The sequence below is a fragment of the Tachypleus tridentatus genome, chromosome 11 (genome assembly GCF_004210375.1).
Source record: "Tachypleus tridentatus isolate NWPU-2018 chromosome 11, ASM421037v1, whole genome shotgun sequence".
Taxonomy (NCBI): domain Eukaryota; kingdom Metazoa; phylum Arthropoda; class Merostomata; order Xiphosura; family Limulidae; genus Tachypleus; species Tachypleus tridentatus.
Window position 1 is genome coordinate 99661775 of NC_134835.1, and position 22927 is coordinate 99684701.

A 22927-nucleotide genomic window follows, 5' to 3' on the forward strand; every position below is an offset into this window, starting at 1 on the left:
TATATACCTCCCCCGCTGGTATATAGTGGTAAGTTTACGAATTTACAACGCTGAAATTAGGGGTTCGATTCCCCTCGGTAAACTCAGCAGATAATCTGATGTGGCTTTGTTACAAGAAAACACCCACACACCTTATGTACGATTTAGCTTAATATCCATATTTTATGAACTACACTCAGTGAAAACATAACTACTTCCTCTCTTCTACCATCCGACGGCTTGACAGTATGTCTGTCGGGTTATAAATGTTAAAAACTGGGCAGTGTGAACAAACAATTGTATATGTGTTTAAAAACAAACAAATTTATCTTTTCCAACCACACACAGTACTCGTATCACACAAGATACTCTACGGTGTTTTAGGGCTTGTAATGTTTCATAAGAAATTTGGGCCAGTGTTTAGCAATGTAGTTATAAAAATTGGTATTTGGGTAAGATGTGGGGCAAAGCTATTTTTGTTGCCAAGCAACAGAGCTGTTGTGTAAAGTTGAGTATCGACATAACGTTGTTCACAAATATTACCATCGTTCTAAAATGTGCTGAATTTAACCAAAAGAAATCTTAACAACAGTAGTCGATTTGACCTGAGATTCCAAGACAAGTTGATTTATTCCATTTTCTAGTACCAGGAATGAAAAATTTGAAATTCCCATGATTGATGTCCCTAAACTATCACGTGATATACAACCGCCTATGTGAAGTACCATTTGTCAGCTGTCACAAAAAAACACAAAACACGCTCTCTGTTTCAGAAGAACATCGAAAAGAAGTCGAACACTTTTTGGAAAGGAAGTAAACAAAAAACAAAAACTGTTGATTATTACGATAAAAAGAAAGACTTAAACCTTCACACATGTATTAATGAAACTTTTCAGACATTTTATTTCGTTTTATCTTCTACGTTATGTTTTCCTTTAAAAAATTCTTCAGCAGTGACACGACATCTGTAGGATGAGAAATAGATAGAGATTTTAGCGACAGCTTTTATATAACCATTGATTAATACTATTCGTTCTTATCAAAACAAAATTGACAAATTCTACGAACATAATGTTTTGTTTTGTTTTTTACTTCGTTAATCACCAAGTGTTTAACCAGTATTAGTATCTAAGGCAAAAAGGAGACTTCTTTTCGTACAAACGAAGTTTGAGAGAGAAACAGTGTTTTTAATGGGAAATGCATTTTTCATATTTCTTATCACGCATCGCTCGGTAAGCATCGTTACACGTTTATGTTGACAATTTGTAGTTTTGAACTGTTTTATCATTAATTATAACAGCCACTGCAAACTGGATGTAGCTTTAGAGTGCTTATAATAGGATGTAATGAGGTAGATAAAAATAAAAAACCGGCCTGAAATGAACTAAAAAACGAAATTAACCTGTTACGTAGCTAGTGTTCTAAAAATAAATATTTCTACGTAAATGAGCAAAGGAGAAAAACAACAAAAACACCCCTTTAGAAAGCTAAATTTTTTATGCCTAATTAATCTTCGAACTCAGGATTTCACATATTTAACTTAAGAAAATATTTTGTAAGTGCATTAATAAATCACAATACAGTTTGAATAGTAGCCCGGTGATTAGGGTACTTGACTCGTAATATGAAAGTCGTGGATTCGAATCCCTATCGCATCAGGCATGCTCGCCTTTTCAGCCAACGAAATGTTATAACGTGACAATCAATCCCACTATTCTTTGGCGAAAGAGTAGCCCAAGAATCATCGGTGGATGGTGAAGAGTAGCTGCCTTCCTTCTACTCTTTCACTGCTAAATTAGTGACGACTAAAGCAGATAACCCTCGTGTAACTCTGCGCGAAATTCAAAACAAACAATCAATTTGAAACTGTGTGTAATAGTAAATGTGCATTCGCAAGGTTTCCGAACGTATTCTGTTTCGAGAGTAAATAAAACAAAATATTCTTGTTTGTTTTTGTTTCATATGTCAAGAAGTGTTGTAGCCTGGAGGATGCTTATTTTCCTCGTGATTCCTAGCATGTTTACGTTTTATTGGTATTGTGATAATACAGATTGCAACATTAAGAAAAAGAGTCTCTTATGTGACGTCATTTTGGTGTCTACTCACTGACTGACTGACAACACACTACTGTAAAATAGGTTATCCCGTTTCATGACAACATTTTAGTGCTCCAACATCAGTCTGTCAAACTTGTTTATTTTGGTCATAAAATGTAAAGAAGGGGAAGAGACAAACTATTTTTAAACATGACTATTTCTTGGTATTAAATGTGTAATGATTACTAACCGATAAATCTATATGAATATAATGTGGTATGTCCATATAACAACGTTACAGAATGTGGATAGCTTTGTGTCAAAATTGATATCGAGATCGTCAGTTTTGCGTTTTACGTTTTGCGGACTATTAAGAACGTTTTCGCGTATTTTACAATTACATATTTGGGAAGCAACCTTTCATGTCCTAAGATAACCTTTAATTTATCATAACTTTATATAACTTTGGTCAAAGGGACAGATATTCTATCAAGTAATTAATTATGTTTTGTACCAAGACGACAGTTCTTGTTGTTTTTCACATAAGTTACATATACCTAGTAAAAATAACGGGTCCGATTCCCCTCGGTGGACTCAGCAGAGAGCCTAATGTGGCTTTGGTAAAACAAACCGCACGCACACACATACACACTTGGTGGACTCAGCAGATAGCACGATCTGACTTTGCTATAAGAAAACACACAGAGACGCCTTTGACAAGAGGCCCGGCATGGTCAAGTGGTTAAGGCACTCGACTGGTAATCTAAGGATTGCTGGTTCGAATTCCCGTTGCGCCAAACATGCTCGCCCTTTCAGCCGTGGAGGCGTTAAAATGTTACAGTCAATCCCACTATTCGTTGGTAAAAGAGTAGCCCAAGAGTTGGCGGTGGCTGATGATGACTAGCTGTTTTTCCTCTGGTGTAAGGGAAAGGCTATATGCCCTAGCCCTCGCGTAGCTGTGCGCGAAATTAAAATCAAACACTACCTAAAATATTCAAGTGGTGCTGTCGTCTAAGTAAACTATAACATAAACAGAATATTCTGTTGAATGCGCTAATGATTTTGTTACAGGTGGGTTTATAATCTTATAGTGAAAGAAATTGAAATTATTTGTAAAACAACTGAACTGTAAAAGTGGATAATATTAGGTTATTTTAAGGTACACTTGGCCGTCACTTAAGTAAATTGAATACCTCAGTGAATTCTGGATTTGGTAAATGAAATGTGAACAAGTTTGACTCGACTAAAAATAAAACACGACTTGTTCAGAGTCGTTTTACAGCAAATCAACTTTCTTATTAGAGAAACAGAGCACACGCAAGCAACAAGAACACACTTTCTTTGTCTGCAAAAACATAAGTAGGCGGCTTTAAATTACAATAATGAGGCAAAATCTCAGAAAGATTCAATAGTGCTAATCATGTATTTAATTAATAATTCCATACACCTGCCTAGGATACTGATTTTATCCCATCACCAACCAAACCAGATTCACAGAAATGGAAAGCCAAAAATTTTAATTTCTCTATAATGACCATGCAAAAAGTGTCCCTGTGACGTAGAATGCGGGTAATTCAACAAGCAAGGCTGTTTGGAACTATGTATACAGGGAGATTGCCCTAAGGGCAAAATTACTCAAATTCGAGGTTAGATACATTCTGTATATTTGGAATGTGTGATAAGGTTCAGGAGCCTGTATTGGGATTAAAAACATTTGTGAATAAAGATATACATTACGTTACGTAGATATACATTACGTTACGTAGAGCTTGTATTACGATATCATAAGATTGCACATAGAAATGTATTTATAGTGTGTTCTTTGTTGTTTATTGAAATTTAATATAATATTGAATTGGTCACACGAATACTTTAAGATACACAGTAGGGTAGGCTTTTATGATATAAGAGGTAAACAGTATTGTTTGATTTGTTTTGTGGTTTCGTTTTTCAACTGGCGCTATCCACTTCTCTTAGTAACGGCTTTAACTTAAACGTTAGTAAGCCTTCTTTGATACGAAATTGTTTTCCATTATTTGCGTATTTACAAATGTTTAAAGGCATTTGTTTGTTGTTGGGTTTTTTTTATGATGGTGAGTCAGAGTCATTTAGTTTTATACTTGAAGTACAATAACTTAAGAGATAAACAGCTTGAAATAACTTAAATGATCGTATAAAGATGCTATTATTACGCAGGTTACTGGTTTGACACTCACCTTCTTTAACGAGTACAGGTTCTCTAGTGAAACAGCGATAATTATCAGCAGTTTCTGTTAATTATATTGAAACATTAATTTACAACACATACACGTTTCTTGACACTTCTTTTATTTGGTGTGTACTATAATCTCGAACGATACTTTAAACCAATGTGTCATTTGTAAGAATAAAAATCATAACAGACTTCGCTGGAAATATTTGAGAAGATTACTTTACAGCTGGCCTGGCATGGCCAAGCGCGTAAGGCGTGCAACTCGTAATCCGAGGGTCACGGGTTCACGCCCGCGTCGCACCAAACATGCTCGCCCTCCCAGCCGTGGGGGCGTTATAATGTGACGGTCAATCCCACTATTCGTTGGTAAAAGAGTAGCCCAAGAGTTGGCGGTGGGTGGTGATGACTAGCTGCCTTCCCTCTAGTCTTACACTGCTAAATTAGAGACGGCTCGGTGCAGTGGGCTAACAACCTACTCGCTTAAATACTTGTTGAAGAATCCGCAAGCGATTGCGGCCCTATGTTCCTTGATGGAATCTAATGGTGATAGTTAACTAACTAACTAACTTTACAGCTAATAAACATTCGCATTTTAATGTTTAATCAACAAATGTTCTAGACTGGCTTTGGTGTTACATGAGTTCTTTTCATTTCATTATGTTGTGTGTTTAGTTTCACGCAATACGACTCGATGACTACATGCACCAACCGTCCCTAAATTTGAGGTTAAAGACCAGAATGTCAATGCAGGTAGCTACCATTCAACTCCATGCACTCACTGTGTTCTTGTGACTCACAGTCAGCACCATTATGAAAACTTTCTAATCATTTTACATCAACTTGTTGGATAAGACATGTTCATCTTTTTTAAGAATAGAAGTAAGATGATCAAAAGCCCTGCATGGCCAGGTGGGTTAAGGCGTACGACTCGTAATCTGAGGGTCGCGGGTTCGAATTACGATCGCACCAAACATGCTCGCCCTTTCAGTCGTGGGGTCGGTATAATGTTACGGTCAATCCTACTATTCGTTGGTAAAAGAGTACCCGAGAGTTGGCGGTGGGTGGTGATGACTATCTGCCTTCCCTCTAATCTCACACTCCGAAATTAGGGATGGCTAGCGCAGATAGCTCTCGTGTAGCTTTGCACGAAATTTAAACAAACATATGATCTTTTTTATTATTAGTTGAATAACAAACATAATAACAAACCACGAGAAGAGTATTAAAATGTTAATTTTGATATTTTGATACATAATATTGAGGTAACTTTTCAATGTGAAGTATTATATATCAAGAAAATTATGATTTTATTTCACGGGACATTAAACTTTGTGGAAATTTTTACTTTACATCAACGAACTAGAGGATATTAAAATGTGTTAAAAATGAGAAACAGAATAAATACCTACTTTAGTCATTAGAGCATGTTTCAATTAAAAACAAGTTTTGTTTTCATATGTGAAGATGATGGTTCATAAGTAAAAAACATTTACTACCTTACCATACAAAGGTATACAATATTTACTACCTTACCATACAAAGGTATACAATCTTTACTACCTTACCATACATAGGTATACAATATTTACTACCTTACCATACACAGGTATACAATATTTACTACCTTACCATACATAGGTATACAATATTTACTACCTTACCATACACAGGTATACAATATTTACTACCTTACCATACAAAGGTATACAATCTTTACTACCTTACCATACATAGGTATACAATATTTACTACCTTACCATACACAGGTATACAATATTTACTACCTTACCATACATAGGTATACAATATTTACTACCCTACCATACAAAGGTATACAATCTTTACTACCTTACCATACATAGGTATACAATATTTACTACCTTACCATACACAGGTATACAATCTTTACTACCTTACCATACATAGGTATACAATATTTACTACTTTACCATACACAGGTATACAATATTTACTACATTACCATACATAGGTATACAATATTTACTACCTTACCATACACAGGTATACAATATTTACTACCTTACCATACACAGGTATACAATCTTTACTACTACCTTACCATACATAGGTATACAATATTTACTACTACATTACCATACAATACAATATTTACTACCTTACCATACATAGGTATGTCAATATTTACTACCTTACCATACACAGGTATACAATATTTACTACCTTACCATACAAAGGTATACAATCTTTACTACCTTACCATACATAGGTATACAATATTTACTACCTTACCATACACAGGTATACAATATTTACTACCTTACCATACATAGGTATACAATATTTACTACCCTACCATACAAAGGTATACAATCTTTACTACCTTCCATACATAGGTATACAATATTTACTACCTTACCATACACAGGTATACAATATTTACTACCTATTTACATACATAGGTATACAATATTTACTACTTACCATACAGGACAATACACAGGTATACAATATTTACTACCTTACCATACACAGGTATACAATATTTACTACCTTACCATACACATAGGTATACAATATTTACTACCTTACCATACACAGGTATACAATATTTACTACCTTACCATACATAGGTATACAATATTTACTACATTACCATACACAGGTATACAATATTTACTACATTACCATACACAGGTATACAATATTTACTACATTACCATACATAGGTATATACAATATTTACTACATTACCATACATAGGTATACAATATTTACTACCTTACCATACATAGGTATACAATATTTACTACCTTACCATACACAGGTATACAATATTTACTACATTACCATACACAGGTATACAATATTTACTACATTACCATACACAGGTATACAATATTTACTACATTACCATACACAGGTATACAATATTTACTACATTACCATACACAGGTATACAATATTTACTACATTACCACCATACATAGTATACAATATTTTACTACATTACCATACACAGGTATACAATATTTACTACTCACCTTACCATACACGGATATACAATATTTACTACCTTACCATACACGGATATACAATATTTACTACCACCTTACCATACACAGATATACACATATTTACTACCTTACCATACACAGGTATACAATATTTACTACCTTACCATACACAGGTATACAATATTTACTACCTTACCATACACAGGTATACAATATTTACTACATTACCATACACAGGTATACAATATTTACTACCTTACCATACACAGGTATACAATGTTACTACATTTACCATACATAGGTATACAATATTTACTACCTTACCATACATACATAGGTATACAATATTTACTACCTTACCATACATAGGTATATACAATGTTTACTACTTACCACATACATAGGTATACAATATTTACTACATTACCATACACAGGTATACAATATTTACTACACCATACACAGGATATACAATATTTACTACTTACCATACATAGGTATACAATATTTACTACATTACCATACATAGGTATACAATATTTACTACGTTACCATACACAGGTTATACAATATTTTACTACGTTACCATACACAGGTATACAATATTTACTACCTTACCATACACAGGTATCTGTATTTACTACATTACCATACACAGGTATACAATATTTACTACTTTACCATACATGGGTATACAATATTTACTACCTTTACCATACATAGGTATACAATATTTACTACATTACCATACACAGGTATACAATATTTACTACATTACCATACATAGGTATACAATATTTACTACCTTTACCATACACAGGTATACAATATTTACTACCTTACCATACACAGATATACAATATTTACTACATTACCATACATAGGTATACAATATTTACTACGTTACCATACACAGGTATACAATATTTACTACCTTTACCATACATAGGTTACAATATTTACTACCTACCATACACAGGTATACAATATTTACTACATTACCATACACACGCAGGTATACAATATTTACTACCTTACCATACACAGGTATACAATATTTACTACATTACCATACACACAGGTATACAATATTTACTACCTTACCATACATGGGTATACAATATTTACTACCTTACCATACATAGGTATACAATATTTACTACTACCTTACCATACATAGGTATACAATATTTACTACGTTACCATACACAGGTATACAATATTTACTACATTACCATACACAGGTATACAATATTTACTACCTTACCATACACAGATATACAATATTTACTACCTTACCATACATAGGTATACAATATTTACTACATTACCATACATAGGTATACAATATTTACTACATTACCATACACAGGTATACAATATTTACTACATTACCATACACAGGTATACAATATTTACTACCTTACCATACACAGGTATACAATATTTACTACATTACCATACACAGGTATACAATATTTACTACTTTACCATACATAGGTATACAATATTTACTACCTTACCATACATAGGTATACAATATTTACTACATTACCATACACAGGTATACAATATTTACTACATTACCATACATAGGTATACAATATTTACTACCTTACCATACACAGGTATACAATATTTACTACCTTACCATACACAGATATACAATATTTACTACATTACCATACATAGGTATACAATATTTACTACATTACCATACACAGGTATACAATCTTTACTACCTTACCATACATAGGTATACAATATTTACTACCTTACCATACATAGGTATACAATATTTACTACCTTACCATACATAGGTATACAATATTTACTACCTTACCATACATAGGTATACAATATTTACTACCTTACCATACACAGGTATAGAATATTTGTGAATTAAGAGAGACATTAGGTCTTATAAGCTATCCACAAATTCAATAAGGATCTATTTTGAAAATAGTTTGCTGCATTTAAGACTTGTGTTTTTTTTTATTTCGAGAGAAGATTTCAAAATTCCAGGAATTTATATTTGTATGAAAATCTTAGATGTAGTGTTTATTAATGAACTGTGTATTTGTATGAAGGTTCTAGTTATAATCTTAATGAATGAACACAAAATAAAAACATTTTAAGACTATTGTTGCCCTAAATGATGTGAAATAACTTTCTATTAAAGACAGCGTATTAATACGTAGACTGAAGTCGGGTGAAAGGTGTACGTATCTCTATTGAATTGAAATAAGTTTATAATATTCTTCAAAAGTCTTCTGTCTTTATTCGTGTAAGGTCGACTAATCTAGTATGCATTTCAGCCATTAGACTGTGAGAAAAATGTACCAGCTTTATAAAAGGTAATGTCTTTACACAAAGTCTCAAGACTCAATTTTTTGTATGAACACATAGCTCACAGTCCTGACTGACTCAAGGTCTCAAGACTCCGCCTTTTGTACGAACACATAACTCACAATTCTGACTTACTCAAGTTCTGAAGACTCCGCCTTTTGTACGAACACATAATTCACAGTCTTAACTGACTATATACATTTGACAATTCGATTTAATCTAGAGCCTACATATAGCACTTAGCAAATTTGGCAATTTACTTTTTGTTTTATCAGAATGACTCATGGCTGTGCAAAAGATATTAAATCTCTTTCCAAGATGTACACTGCTCCACCTGATGATGAGGTTGCTCCAACTTTATCCTACTCATAGTTTGAAAAAAATCGTATTGACACAAAGACTTGATTGTACGTGTCAACAATTCCATATGTGGTTTCTGGCAGATAAGCAGGCAAAATTGCATGATAATAACAAGGCAATACATGGAAATATCTTCTTTGCTTTCAAGTATTTTCAATATTAAGTTCCATTCCAAAGAGACAACTTTAAGACCGTGATTTTTAAGGGCTGAGAACGTAACAGAATGTTGTATTTAATAAAAAAAAAGTTTAATAAGTTTATTTAATGTAAAGAATAACGTTTGGTTTATGTTTCCTTTTCAGCATCTTCATCGCCAGATTCGAATTTATTACGTGTTCAGGCAGGATTACCTGGACGTCGTCACTCTGATGACACTATCCAGCCACCTTGTATCTTAGTGGCGCCCTCTAGCCCAGAAGGATGTCTGTCACGTGGACCCAGCACCGGAAACTTACATATGAGACGTCATTCTAGTGTTAATCCACTGGACATCAAAATGACATTCGCAACAACACCAAAGGTTGTTAAAGAAGGGAGTATTTTAGAAGTTTTAACACAAATCAAAAGCAAGCGTTAGACATTGTATTTTACACAAAACAATGAAAACAGAACAAAACGGACAAAAATAATAAAAATTATTACCTATAAAGAATGTAAAATGTGCCTACAGGTAATAAAGACAACATATTGGCATTACCAGGTGGTTAGGACTCGTATTCTGTGAGTCGCGGGTTCGAATTCCCATTGCACTAAACATGCTTGCCCTTTCAGCAATGGAAACGTTATAATGCGATAATCAATCCTACTATTCGTTAATGTAAAATAACCCAAGAGTTGTCGATGATTGATGATGACTAGCTGCCTTCCCTCTGCTCTTTCACTGCTAAATTAGTGACGGCTGGCGCAGATAGCCCTCTTGTAGCTCTCCGCGAATATCAAGCAACAAGCAAGTAAGACAAAACCTTTTATTTACTATTCATTGTACAAAACGTTGAATAGATTCACGTGGTTAATTGGCATTACCCAGATGAAAATACCCTTTTTATCTCTTATATACTGGTAATAAACATAAGTAACATGAACATATCATCATTGTGTTAGCAGAAGAAACACAAAGAAGAGGAAAATATAAAACTTCAACACTAAATTCACGCAAATACAGTCCATACACAAACACAAAATAAATGCGTGAAAACTACTATAAAGTTATAAGTGGTTTATAGCTGCTTATCAGCATCTAAATAGCTTTGAAGATAGCCAGTCTCTCCAAATGTATACAAAAGTTGTTGAGCAGCTGCTATACAAAAACACTTGGTAAAAATTGAAATTATTAAATGGTTAGATTATCATAATGTTCTGAACCAGGTTACACATCCATTGGCTACAACCAGTTATGGAAAGGGGTTGTCCAGTAATTAAACCAAGGAAAGAATTAACAGTCTAACCAAAAATAAGTTTTAAATTTTCAAAATAAAAATTCCAAAGAAAAAGTAAAAATACAACATTTTTATTACTGTGTAAGTTTGCGTGTAGTATATATTACGGCCCCCTGCTAGTACAGCGATAAGTCGTCGAATTTACAACGCTCAAATCAGGGGTTCGATTCCTCTCGGAGAGCTCAGCAGATTGCACGATGTGGCTTTGCTACAAGAAAACACACATTCACAAGCATGTATTAACGTTCACAGTGTAGAATTTTGTATATGGTATGATCGAATAAATTTAATATTATAGTTTATGTTTATGAAGAAAACTCACAAAATAATCTTAGCAAATAATTTGGATTCTATTTTGTGTTCGATTTGAAATACTTCAAAGATGTGCACATGATTAAAATGCACGGTAAGCTGCCCCTCACATCTATAAAACATATGTAAAGTTTCTCATCAAGTAACATTCGATGAGTGAGCGTGATTCGCGAGAGCTCACACGACTCAAAACTACATTTATCAGTTCTTTATCGTATAGACTGTCTTACACGAAGTTAAACATGTGTTATTTCATATATATGGTAAGCGTGAGATGTTCGGAAAAAATTCTCCATATCTCAGACACGTTCAAAGATAGATGTTATTCCTTGAAAGCTCTGAAGTCGTTTATAAAAATTTAATCTTCTTAAAAGAAACATTAACGCCATCTTACTTCAGAACGAAAGTAATTCGAAAAAAGGTAATTTTATTTTTATAGGTTACATCAAAAATTTCCCGGCATCTGACGACCAGCTAAAAAAACTCAAAAGTAATTAAAACTAAATTTGTATTCATGCACCTTAATAGTTTTTTTTTATTTCTGCATATCCTGTCAGGTGAAAATATATATCAACAAAGAGAATCGAAATAATTATTTACATTTATTTAGTTAGTTAGTAGTTATCACCATTAGATTCCATCTAGGAACATAGGGCCGCAATCGCTTGTGGATTCTTCAACAAGTATTTAAGTGAGTAGGTTGTTAGCCCACTGCACCGAGCCGTCTCTAATTTAGCAGTGTAAGACTAGAGGGAAGGCAGCTAGTCATCACCACCCACCGCCAACTCTTGGGCTACTCTTTTACCAACGAATAGTGGGTTTAACCGTCACATTATAACGCCCCCACGGCTGGGAGGGCGAGCATGTTTGGCGCGACGCGGGCGCAAACCCGCGACCATCGCATTACGAGTCCAACGCCTTACGCGCTTGGCCATGCTAGGCCCATTTACATTTATTTACAATTTATCATTTTGCGTGATTAACCACTTTATTTTTATTTTCAAAGTTTTATTTTCAAACACATTTAACAATTTTTTTCGATCTAAAGAAAGAAAGAAAGTTATTTAAGCTTTTCAAGACTTAGCGCAAATAACTATATTTTACTATTATAATAATGTTAATTTAGGCGATTATTGTTTAAAAACTATTTCTCTTAAAGTAATTATTTATAATACCTGATAACAAATTTACGAACTGTTTACTCCATTTGTGTGCGCCATCTAGTGTCTCTAAGCGTTATGTAAAAGTTTAGTTCTAACGGTATGTGTTGTTCATTTTTACACAAGTGTTTATTTCCTAAAATATTGTTTATATAATAAGATGCATCATACGATATTATCGTTTCAAAAATTTATGATTTACTGTATCATCTGAAATACGTATCGATCGTACATAAAACTCACGTATTTTAATAAAACGGATAAACTACGAATATTAATAAACTTTGGAACTAATTTGTTTCATTTTTAGCCGGTAACGTCTTCCAGCTTAGGCGTTGATTATTTTGCGTCTGGACGAGGAGGTAGAAGATATTCGGCCACTGTTCTGTACGAGACTGTCGGCGGCGGGATGAGTTCAGCGGCTTCATCCACAAGTTTACTTAAACAAATTGGATCGGGTGTGGTGAGTACTCACGTCGCCACTTACACGTGTTTAACACCATAGTTTCAATAAAACAACACGAACTTGATGTAAGTAAAACAGAGAATTCACCTATCAAGTTATTCCTTGTACTGTACAAACACATCAACATATCAGTGACGTGTTGTTATTGTTAATTCCTAGTACAAGTTTCAGTTCAGTTCATACAGACTTGTATGTAAGTAACTGTTGTTAATATTTAGTCACTTTATAGTACTAAGGTATCGTTATAGGCTTATAATTAATACACTTAAACTACACGTGTACTCGTCAAGTAACTGTTATTAATACCTGACGAATTACTAACAGTTCAATATAACAAAGTTTGCTTGAAATAATTATCTAATACTTAGAAATATTAGAAAAGTTGCTTTCATCGAGTTTTCTGTTTCTCTTGTTTTAATGTACTTAAATGCATTTAATCATATGGACTGTGCTGGTCTTTATCTCTTAGCAACAGCTATTTTCAAGCAAATGAAGAACTGATTCATCAGTTGAGTGTTGGATGACCGACCACGGCCTATGTTGAGTGGTTCTTGAAGTCCGATTAGTCTAAGCCCCACCTTTCCTCATTTGTTAAATGACGTTAGAGTGAGATTGAATGAAAGGAAGAAAAGCAATACAGGTGTTATTTGAAAGCAGATTTTGCTTAATATCCTTCGAGCTTCTAACGTTTTTTGTTTGTTTTGTTTTAGATAAATTCAGAGGTTTGCGCAAAAGGGATTAAAACCTTTTGGTTCAATATTGTAAACTAGTCAAACATAAGCAAAGTATGGTTAAATATATATATATATATATAAATATACGTTTCCATAAGTAACAATTCTAATTCAGTCTCTGTACAATTTATTGCTCTATTGTGAAAAAGTATTGTCGTCTTGCTTCTCTTCTATTGTAAACTGTCTTTCGTATCAAGCAATTATTTATAAGTCTTTTACAATTTCCATTTCGTCTGTTGAAATGTCAATCTAATATGCAATTTATATAGAGGATAAAATATACAGTTTTATAAAGGATAAACGTCAGAGTGTGTTCAATGAAAGTATTTAAATGTATAATAATGTACAAGGAAAATACTGTGAGTTTATTATGTAAGTTGTTCTTCAACATTTTGCCAAAGATTTTAGTCTACACTTAGAATATGCTGTAACAGTTACCCAAATGTTTTCAGTATTGATGTACTTTTTAATTTCTAAGTTTTACTCTCATCATTCTTCAACTAGACAGAGTATCTCAAAAGTTTATTAATTTATTTTGATTAGTTAAACACGTTCTTTATCGGTTGTACATATTGAAACGTTTGTTTATCTTATTCAGAACATTTCATCAGGTTTACTAGACATCATCAGGTGCAATACAATAGTTAGGTTTCATCGTTTTTAACCTTCAAGCGTAAACTGTATAAAAATGTGACTTTTACAGGATTTGGTGAAATGAGTGATTTACATTGTAGTTTCACTGAATAACCGGTTTGAAACCACCTGAAGATATCAAAATAAACTCGTAGTAACAGAACAATAAAGCACTTGCATAAACATTTTTTTTTTCTGGAATATTAATTGATTTGGAGAATTTTTGGTGCAAACGACAAAAAAGGCCATAAATTCCTATATTCGGTACAAAAACACACACAATTTATTTAATAAAATTTAGAAATATTTAAAGTATTGAAGTCAGTGTTTACGTTATCAGTCATAAAACTGATATACCAAAAATTGATTTGAATTTCAAACTGAAATAACCCTCATGTATCAAAATATAAAGAGAAACGTCCAATTTGTACATAGTCTTGGCAGTATCTACCAATGATTAATAAAAAAAACATCTCTGGCTATTTGCTATGACAAACTAAATGCCAAAAGAATTATTCAATCATTACTTTTACAAAATACTGGGAGGGTTATTAGAATTATCCAATCATTACTTTAAAAAAGTACAAGGAGGGTTATTAGAATTATCCAATCATTACTTTTACAAAATACTGAGAGGGTTATTAGAATTATCCAATCATTACTTTTACAAAATACTGAGAGGGTTATTAGAATTATCCAATCATTACTTTTACAAAATATTGAGATGGTTATTAGAATTATCTAATCATTACTTTAAAAAAGTACTGGGAGGATTATTAGAATTATCCAATCATTACTTTTACAAAATACTGAGAGGGTTATTAGAATTATCCAATCATTACTTTTACAAAGTACTGGGAGGATTATCACAGCATTACTAAATGAAGTTCTCAAGAAGATCACCAGCTCATTACATTACTAAACTAGATATTTATAGGTCTGATATTCATTGACAGCTTCACTATTGGCTGACTGCCGGTGATTTATTTTACATTTCACTTTAATTCGTCCATTACGGATATCAAAATCATCAACGTTTGGGATCCACCTTGAGCTTGCCACAAATCATTACTCATACAAAACTTGAACCTAACACACTACTGAAACATACTTATGATTTAAAATATGGAATGAACAAATTAATAGGATAGTGAAATAAATCAGTTGCAGTCTGGAGTAGCATTTCACATCACTTTATCAAAGAACTGCACAAAATACTGCTTTAGCCAATTAAGAACTTAAGATAAGATAGAGTGTTTTTAATAAACTAGAAACTTAAGTAATTATCTGAGTATTTATAATTAAATTATTTTTTTTTTTATTATTAATAGGTTTGTTTTTGAGTTCTTGTCGTTTATGTTAACTGCTCAGGTCAGTACACTGGAGGATTTTAAGAAACTATTTATTACCTTACCTTCAGAAAGAATCGATTTACTAATAATTACTACAGAGGGCGTTCATAGTAACTAAATGTCCAGAGAACAAATGTTTGTGTACAGTTCTGAAATAGTTTTCTGAATTTTGCCACGTTTAATGACAGTACATACAATCCACTTCAGAGTCTGTTTGTTTGTTTGTTTTTTAATTTTGCGCAAAACTACACAAGAGCTATTTAGAGTTAAATACACATAACAACATTTTATGATATAATTTTTCTCTAATCATACAGAGGGACTGTGCTCACTGAACATTTTCATTTCACACGACATTCTTTACAAATTTGGTCCGGCATGACAAGATGGTTAGAGCGCCTTACTAGTAATCTGAGTGTCACTGGTTCGAATCCCCCTTACACCAAACATGATTGCCCTTTCAGCCGTGTGGGCGTTATAATGTTACGATCAATCCCACCCACTAATCGTTTGTAAAAGAGTAATTACACTGCTAAATTAAGGACGGGTAGCTCAGATAACCCTCGTGTAGCTTTGCACAAAAATGAAAAACAAACAAACAAACCTTACAAACAAATAAACCTTGAGTGTAGACATACTTCATAACCTGAAACACTTTATCTGTTATTTATACTTTCTGAATCTTACCCTGTTCTTATCTTCTGTATAATCGTTGGTTTACAAAGGTTTTATATTACTATCAGTCGCTGATATGATGGTACTCGTTGTATCTTACTTATCTTAATTTGTGAAAACATCTGAGTAAGATTTGATTTAAAATTATTTTAATTTGAAAACTTGATTCAGCAAAGCTATGTTTATTTACTCTGGATCACAAACTATTGTAAATAACATACTATTTCATTGTTAATGTTTTCTCAATGTTCTATTAATCTTTAGTTACGATTTAAGAGTAACCTGGTGGAAATAAAACAATAGACCTCAATATCAATGTTTGAATTACAGTGAGAACACGGCGATGTTTCATACACCTTCTGAATGTTTATATAGAAACTAATTAGGATTTAGTTAACTGTTGTTAAAGGCAATACAAAAAAAATACACATCTATTTTATTTAACTCTTAAAGCTATTAACACATCTTTGAATTTAAAGAGAAGTAGCCTTTTAGGAGTTCTCCACAACGTATTTCTACATAATTAGGTACAGCCAACAATTATTTGTAATACAGAATCCCGTCCAGTTAAATTAAAGAGTTACGCATGTAAATCAGTTCGAATTTTATTTATGATTTAGTTAACATAACGATAAAACAAGTGATGTCCCATAAATCTTTAGAAGAATTTCAACTGCTTTATCATCGTTAAACCTACTCTGATTTCTGTACCTAATAAATTAGAACGTGTGCTTCATAAAAACAAAGCTGAAATGAGAGTACTCTGAAGGCAGAATAAGTATGTCGTAGTTTTAATGTAAATTCAAAACAGAAACTTTAAAACTAGTATCGCTTCTCTTTGATGAGTGGTAACAATCGTTGTCTCACGTACTACTGGTAAAATGGTTCAATTACATATATATAAAATAACAAATCGTAACGATTTTTCTCTGGGATATTTCAATGTTTAATCCATATGAATTATCTACAATTAAAAAGTACAATTGCTGGTTCAGCCGTAACTACTAGTATTCTCGTTCGATACTATTTTAGTTTCTGAACGTATTAATATTTCTGTATATCCCAACAGTAGAAGAAACAAGAAAAAGAATTATTCATATAATCTTTTGTCTCGTTATTTTCTACTTGTGTAAAGTTGCAATAAATATCTTCCTTATGTCAGTGTATATGCAAATGCACTATTCTGTATTTTTCTAATTCATAGATAGGAATAATTATATTACGTAGTTTCTTACGAATGGAACTTGGCACGTTATATATACGTAAATAGAATTAAGTCAAGTTATTACAGGAAATAGTGAATTACACACCTTGTAAGGGGTCGATATAATTATACTGAGATACTGTGGAAAGGAACACATATGATAGGTAAAGAAAGCTTGGTTGTGCACTGTTTAGCTTCACTTATGCACATGTACAGTTCTTTTTTGTCTCATTGTTTATGATACATGTAACAGTGTATGACTTCTGAAATAAAACTTTATAATTATGATTTGACATTTTTTATTATTACAAAAAATATAAGAAAAAATTTGATATAGTGAAATAACTTTATAAAAACTGTGTAAGGTTTTCAATTACCCCTCTGGGAAAGTTGTAAGTCTATGGATTTACAACGCTAAAATCAGAGATACGATTTCCTTCGATGGACAGAACAGAAAGTCCAATGTGGTTTTGCTTTAACAAAACACACAAACGCACACAGACAAGTTTTTCTTATGTTTTTCTTTAAAGTTGGACATTAGAAACTAAAGTTTAATGATTCTATTAACAATCGTATATCAATAAATTGCTAAAAAACATCGGACACAACTTTTTTTTTTTAATTTCAGAGATTGGAGGTTTCAATTTCTTTTTTCAGTTATATATGTAATGAATCAAGTTGTTGTTTTCTCCTCTTAGATATAATCATACTTATTCGGCTGCTTTTTAAACATATAAGTTGACGTTGATGGCTTTTCACAAACTTTCATACATTCTGTCCACTAGATAATTTTCATTTAACGTTTTTGTGTCGAGTTCAACCACTTCTTTTCCACGTTTCTTACAAATATATAGATAAATGTACTGATTTTTAATTCACAAAATGAAAAAAAAAAAGATTCTCTTTGTAAAAATTCCTAATTCTGTTTCTTCCTCATGTACTAAACCATAATCAGAAAAATCATCCCAATGTAAATTGCTAAAGAAAAAAATGTTCTTTAGCCTTAAAGAACAAAAACACAATAGGACTGTTTTAAAGGTCTTAGGTTACTTGTCTAATGAGTTTCTTAGAAAACCAGGCTTTCGTTACATTTAACCTCAACATCATATTATTGATCGACAACGAACTAACATAGTCACGTCTCTTTTATCTACGAATTTCAATTATCTGAGAAAGATTTTAGAAAAAAAAATTAAGTGACTTTTATAAAGATGTTGATCATAAGGTTTTACAAAGTCCACATTCCAGAAAGGATAAAAGATTTTTTAGAAAAATTTACGTGAAATAGGTTTACGTATGATTTGGCAATATGTTTATTTTTTTTATAAATGTAAAATACAAACTTTAGATGTCTTCAGTACGTCATTCAAATTTCTTTAACAAGTAACATTTTGCCATTACCGCAAATCTCAAATTGATAATCCTAAACACACTGGTGTAGAATAAAATATAATTAATCGTCCAAGTGTTTTATTTTACGGATTGTACGCCGTGCTATTTCTGCCTTATGATATTTTTGGAAACTAATTAGGTTTTTCCATTATCTTGTTTGTCTGTTTGTTTGTTTTTGAATTTCGCGCAAAGCTACTCAAGGGCTATCTGCGCTAGTCGTCCCTAATTTAGCAGTGCAAGACTAGAGAGAAGGCAGCTAGTCATCACCACTCACCGCCAACTCTTGGGCTACTCTTTTACCAAGAAATAGTGGAATTGGCCGTACCATTATAACGCCCCTACGGCTGAAAGGGCGATCATGTTTAGTGCGACGGGAATTCGAACCCGTGACTCTTGAATTACGAGTCGAACGCGTTAACCTACCTGGCCATGCCAGGCCATTTTCCATTACCTATTCAATATTTAATACAAATTAGTCCATAGGTTTTCTAAATGCACAAGTCCAACGACGAACGAAAATGGCCACTTTAATTTATTCACAAAAAAGATTAAATGCCATTTATAGTTCAAAGTCCAAGTCAGTCATGCAAAACAGGAAAAAAAAGCGAAATTAGAGTTTCCTTACCTGTTCCACTGATAAAAGAACATTACTGATAGAGAAAGTTTGTACATTCCACTGACGAAGGGTAATACAGATAGTTTGTCAATTCCACTGACGAAAGGATAATACGGACAGAGAAAGTTTGGGTACATATGGATTTCCTCAGATACTGTGATAAAACAGATTTCCGCGATGCCTCACAATAATATCTCATACATAATAAATTATAGTGATAAAATGTTTAGAAACAGAGAAGTTAACTTTGCATCTTATATATGTCATTAATTATTTTCATTTTGTTAAGTGCCGGCATGTTTTTTTAAAATTAGATTTTAAGTGGTTGATGAAATAGTATTCTGCTACTTACATCAGGAACATTGTATAAGAAATAGCAAGAAACTGAATATTAATTTATATTTTATAAATCATTTTGTTTTATTACGGCTTTGTTAAGTATGGCATTGCTTTTGATGAACCATAAAAATTCTTCAGATAGATATAACACTATGTAACACAAATTTTGTTCTTGGATAGTATGTGCTATTTCTTAATTGATTGTGTTGTAAAAGTACAGGAAACGGCCATTATTCCCTTAAAGTTTGATTTTGTGACCTAGATAATGAAATTTGGAAATTAATCTATTTTCTTTGTAAAAACGGGCAAATTTACACATTTTCATTTTCATAAGGTCTGAATAAAACAACATATGAATCAAGATTTACATGTATTTATACTAAAGTTATACTAAAATGTTTAGAAGTGAGTAGTTTTTCGAGATTTGCGACTGTAACGTAAATCACTTTCACGTATCAGCCCCCAAACGTAGTCTCCCATCATGGTTTCGTTATACGCTTCCAGGTCACAAAAACAAAGTTTGAAGAGAAAAATAGGTCTTTACCATTTACTTTAGGCATAAGCAATTGCGAAATAACACTTTCCTCCCAGGAACAAGAAAAAATTAAAAATCTGTGTTACATAGTGTAATTCCAGTTAAACGACGTAGATATATCTCATTAGAGCATACGTAGAAAAACAAAAATTATACTTTTAGAAAGACTTATATCTCTTACATTTATATCACGACAGATATTCTACTGGAGAGAAAATAAAATATCGAAAAATAACATAATATAAGTAGTGAACTTAAATTAACTAAGTGAAAAGAAAGACATTTTGATAAGTTAATTAATGAATAATTAATTAGTTCTTCTATCATAGCACTAATTAATTAATTAATTTATCTACAAAAAGAAGTCGAAAGATGCTAAAACACCCTTAACATCAAAAGTTTTATTTCCGTTCAACTGGTGCTACTGTATCACTTACTTATCAAAATGATCCAGATATATTATTGTATGAAACTAAAATAATTTGTTAAACTTATTTGTTGTATATGTCAGCAAATAAATAATATATCAATTAAACTCACGTCCTCGGATGGTAGTAAAAAATAAACTAAGAAAACCTAAAAATCCAATTTCATTTTTTCTTACTGGTTTCAAATTTCCAATGCTTTCAAAATAATACCATCAAAGTAAGAACACGACTAATACATTTGATAGATAAACCTATTACAAATTTAACTTAAGTAAAATATCAAATTTAGTGTATTTTATTTTTTTAGCGTCTTATATATTTTAATTAGTAGACAAGTGTTGCATTCAATTTCTTGGCACTCGACTCGTAAACTGAAGGTCGTGGGTTCGGATCCCCGTCACACCAAACATGCTCGCCCTTTTAGCCGGGAGGGCGTAATAATGTGACGTCAATCCGTTGGTAAAAGAGTAACCCAAAAGTTGGCTGTGGGTGATGATGACTAGCTGCCTTCCCTCTAGTCTCACACTACTAAATTAGAGACGGCTAGCGCAGATAGTCCTCGAGTAGCTTTGTGCGAAATTCAAAACAAACAAACAATCATTGTTGCAAGACTAGAATGAATATACATCAGAAAATTATACCACTAAGCTTCCAGACCTGTATTTAATGTGATTGTCAAAATGCTGACTGGCATATTAAGGACTAATTACATAGTCCTCCGATGGTTTTTATTGTCTTGAAATTTTTCATGTTCTACAGTAATTCCTGTTCACCAAATTACAAAATGACATCTATTTTTTTCCATAACTTTCATTTTTTTTTCACGAAAAGTCATAGGTACACATGTGAATAATTTTCATTGAAATCGGGTCACATTATGTTATGTCCAAAATGTTGACAATCATTGGCTATAGATTACTCCAGACCAATTGCAACGTGAGAGTCTTGTTGATTGTTTTAGAATCCACGAGAAACGCGCCACTAATAAATAAGCGGTTAACGGGCTCCATGACGTGTCATTTTTGCACAGCATTTGTTTGTGTGTGCACTTTGACATTGTTTTTTTTTTTTTAATATTATTTATTCGTCGCAATAGCAACATGTTGTGTAAACGACCCAGACATATTCTGTTATATTCGTGGTAATTTTGTTGTAAAGAAACAAAGGCAAAACATTACATAATTCGTCAAAACAAGCGAATTACGCATATTTTGAAATAAATTTTGTGGACCAACGCAAATCATGGGCTTCGCGTAAAATTTGCACCATTTATGTCGAGAAGTTGAAGCTATGGACTAGAGGTAAGAAAAAGTCTTTGGCTTTCGAAATTCCAATAGTGTGGCGTGAGCCTAGAAACCACAGAAATGACTATTATTTTTCCTTATGTAATGTACAAGGGTACAACATCCGAAATAGAAAGTAAATTTCTGATTCGAACCTTCAGTCTACTACAAGACCTGTTGTTCATGGACCTGATGTACCTGTAACTATTACACCGGAAACACTTGATACAGGCTCATCTTAGTTCGAATCCAGCATAAGATGAAATGATGATAGCGGTTGTTTTCAACCTAAAACGTTTGAAAAGGTTTCGTCAAGACATCAGAGAAATAAAGAGGAGTTATCAGATAAAGTGGGACATTAGTGTAATAGCTTATAGTACTAAGCTGGTCGTTGAAAAGAGATGGTCCACACGTAATAGTATATAAAGAC

General features: G+C 32.6%; 1 protein-coding gene across 1 annotated transcript in view; it reads left to right on the forward strand.

The window, feature by feature from the left end:
• LOC143232885 (SCY1-like protein 2) overlaps nt 1–18142 on the forward strand; it is a 336447-nt gene extending 318305 nt beyond the window's left edge. Inside the window, exons 16-18 of the mRNA XM_076468902.1 lie at nt 10235–10452; nt 13151–13303; nt 13776–18142. Coding sequence (XP_076325017.1) covers nt 10235–10452; nt 13151–13303; nt 13776–13799 — 395 coding nt within the window. The 3' untranslated portion in view covers nt 13800–18142. The remainder of the gene's footprint in view (nt 1–10234; nt 10453–13150; nt 13304–13775) is intronic.
• The last annotated feature ends 4785 nt before the right edge of the window (nt 18143–22927 follow it).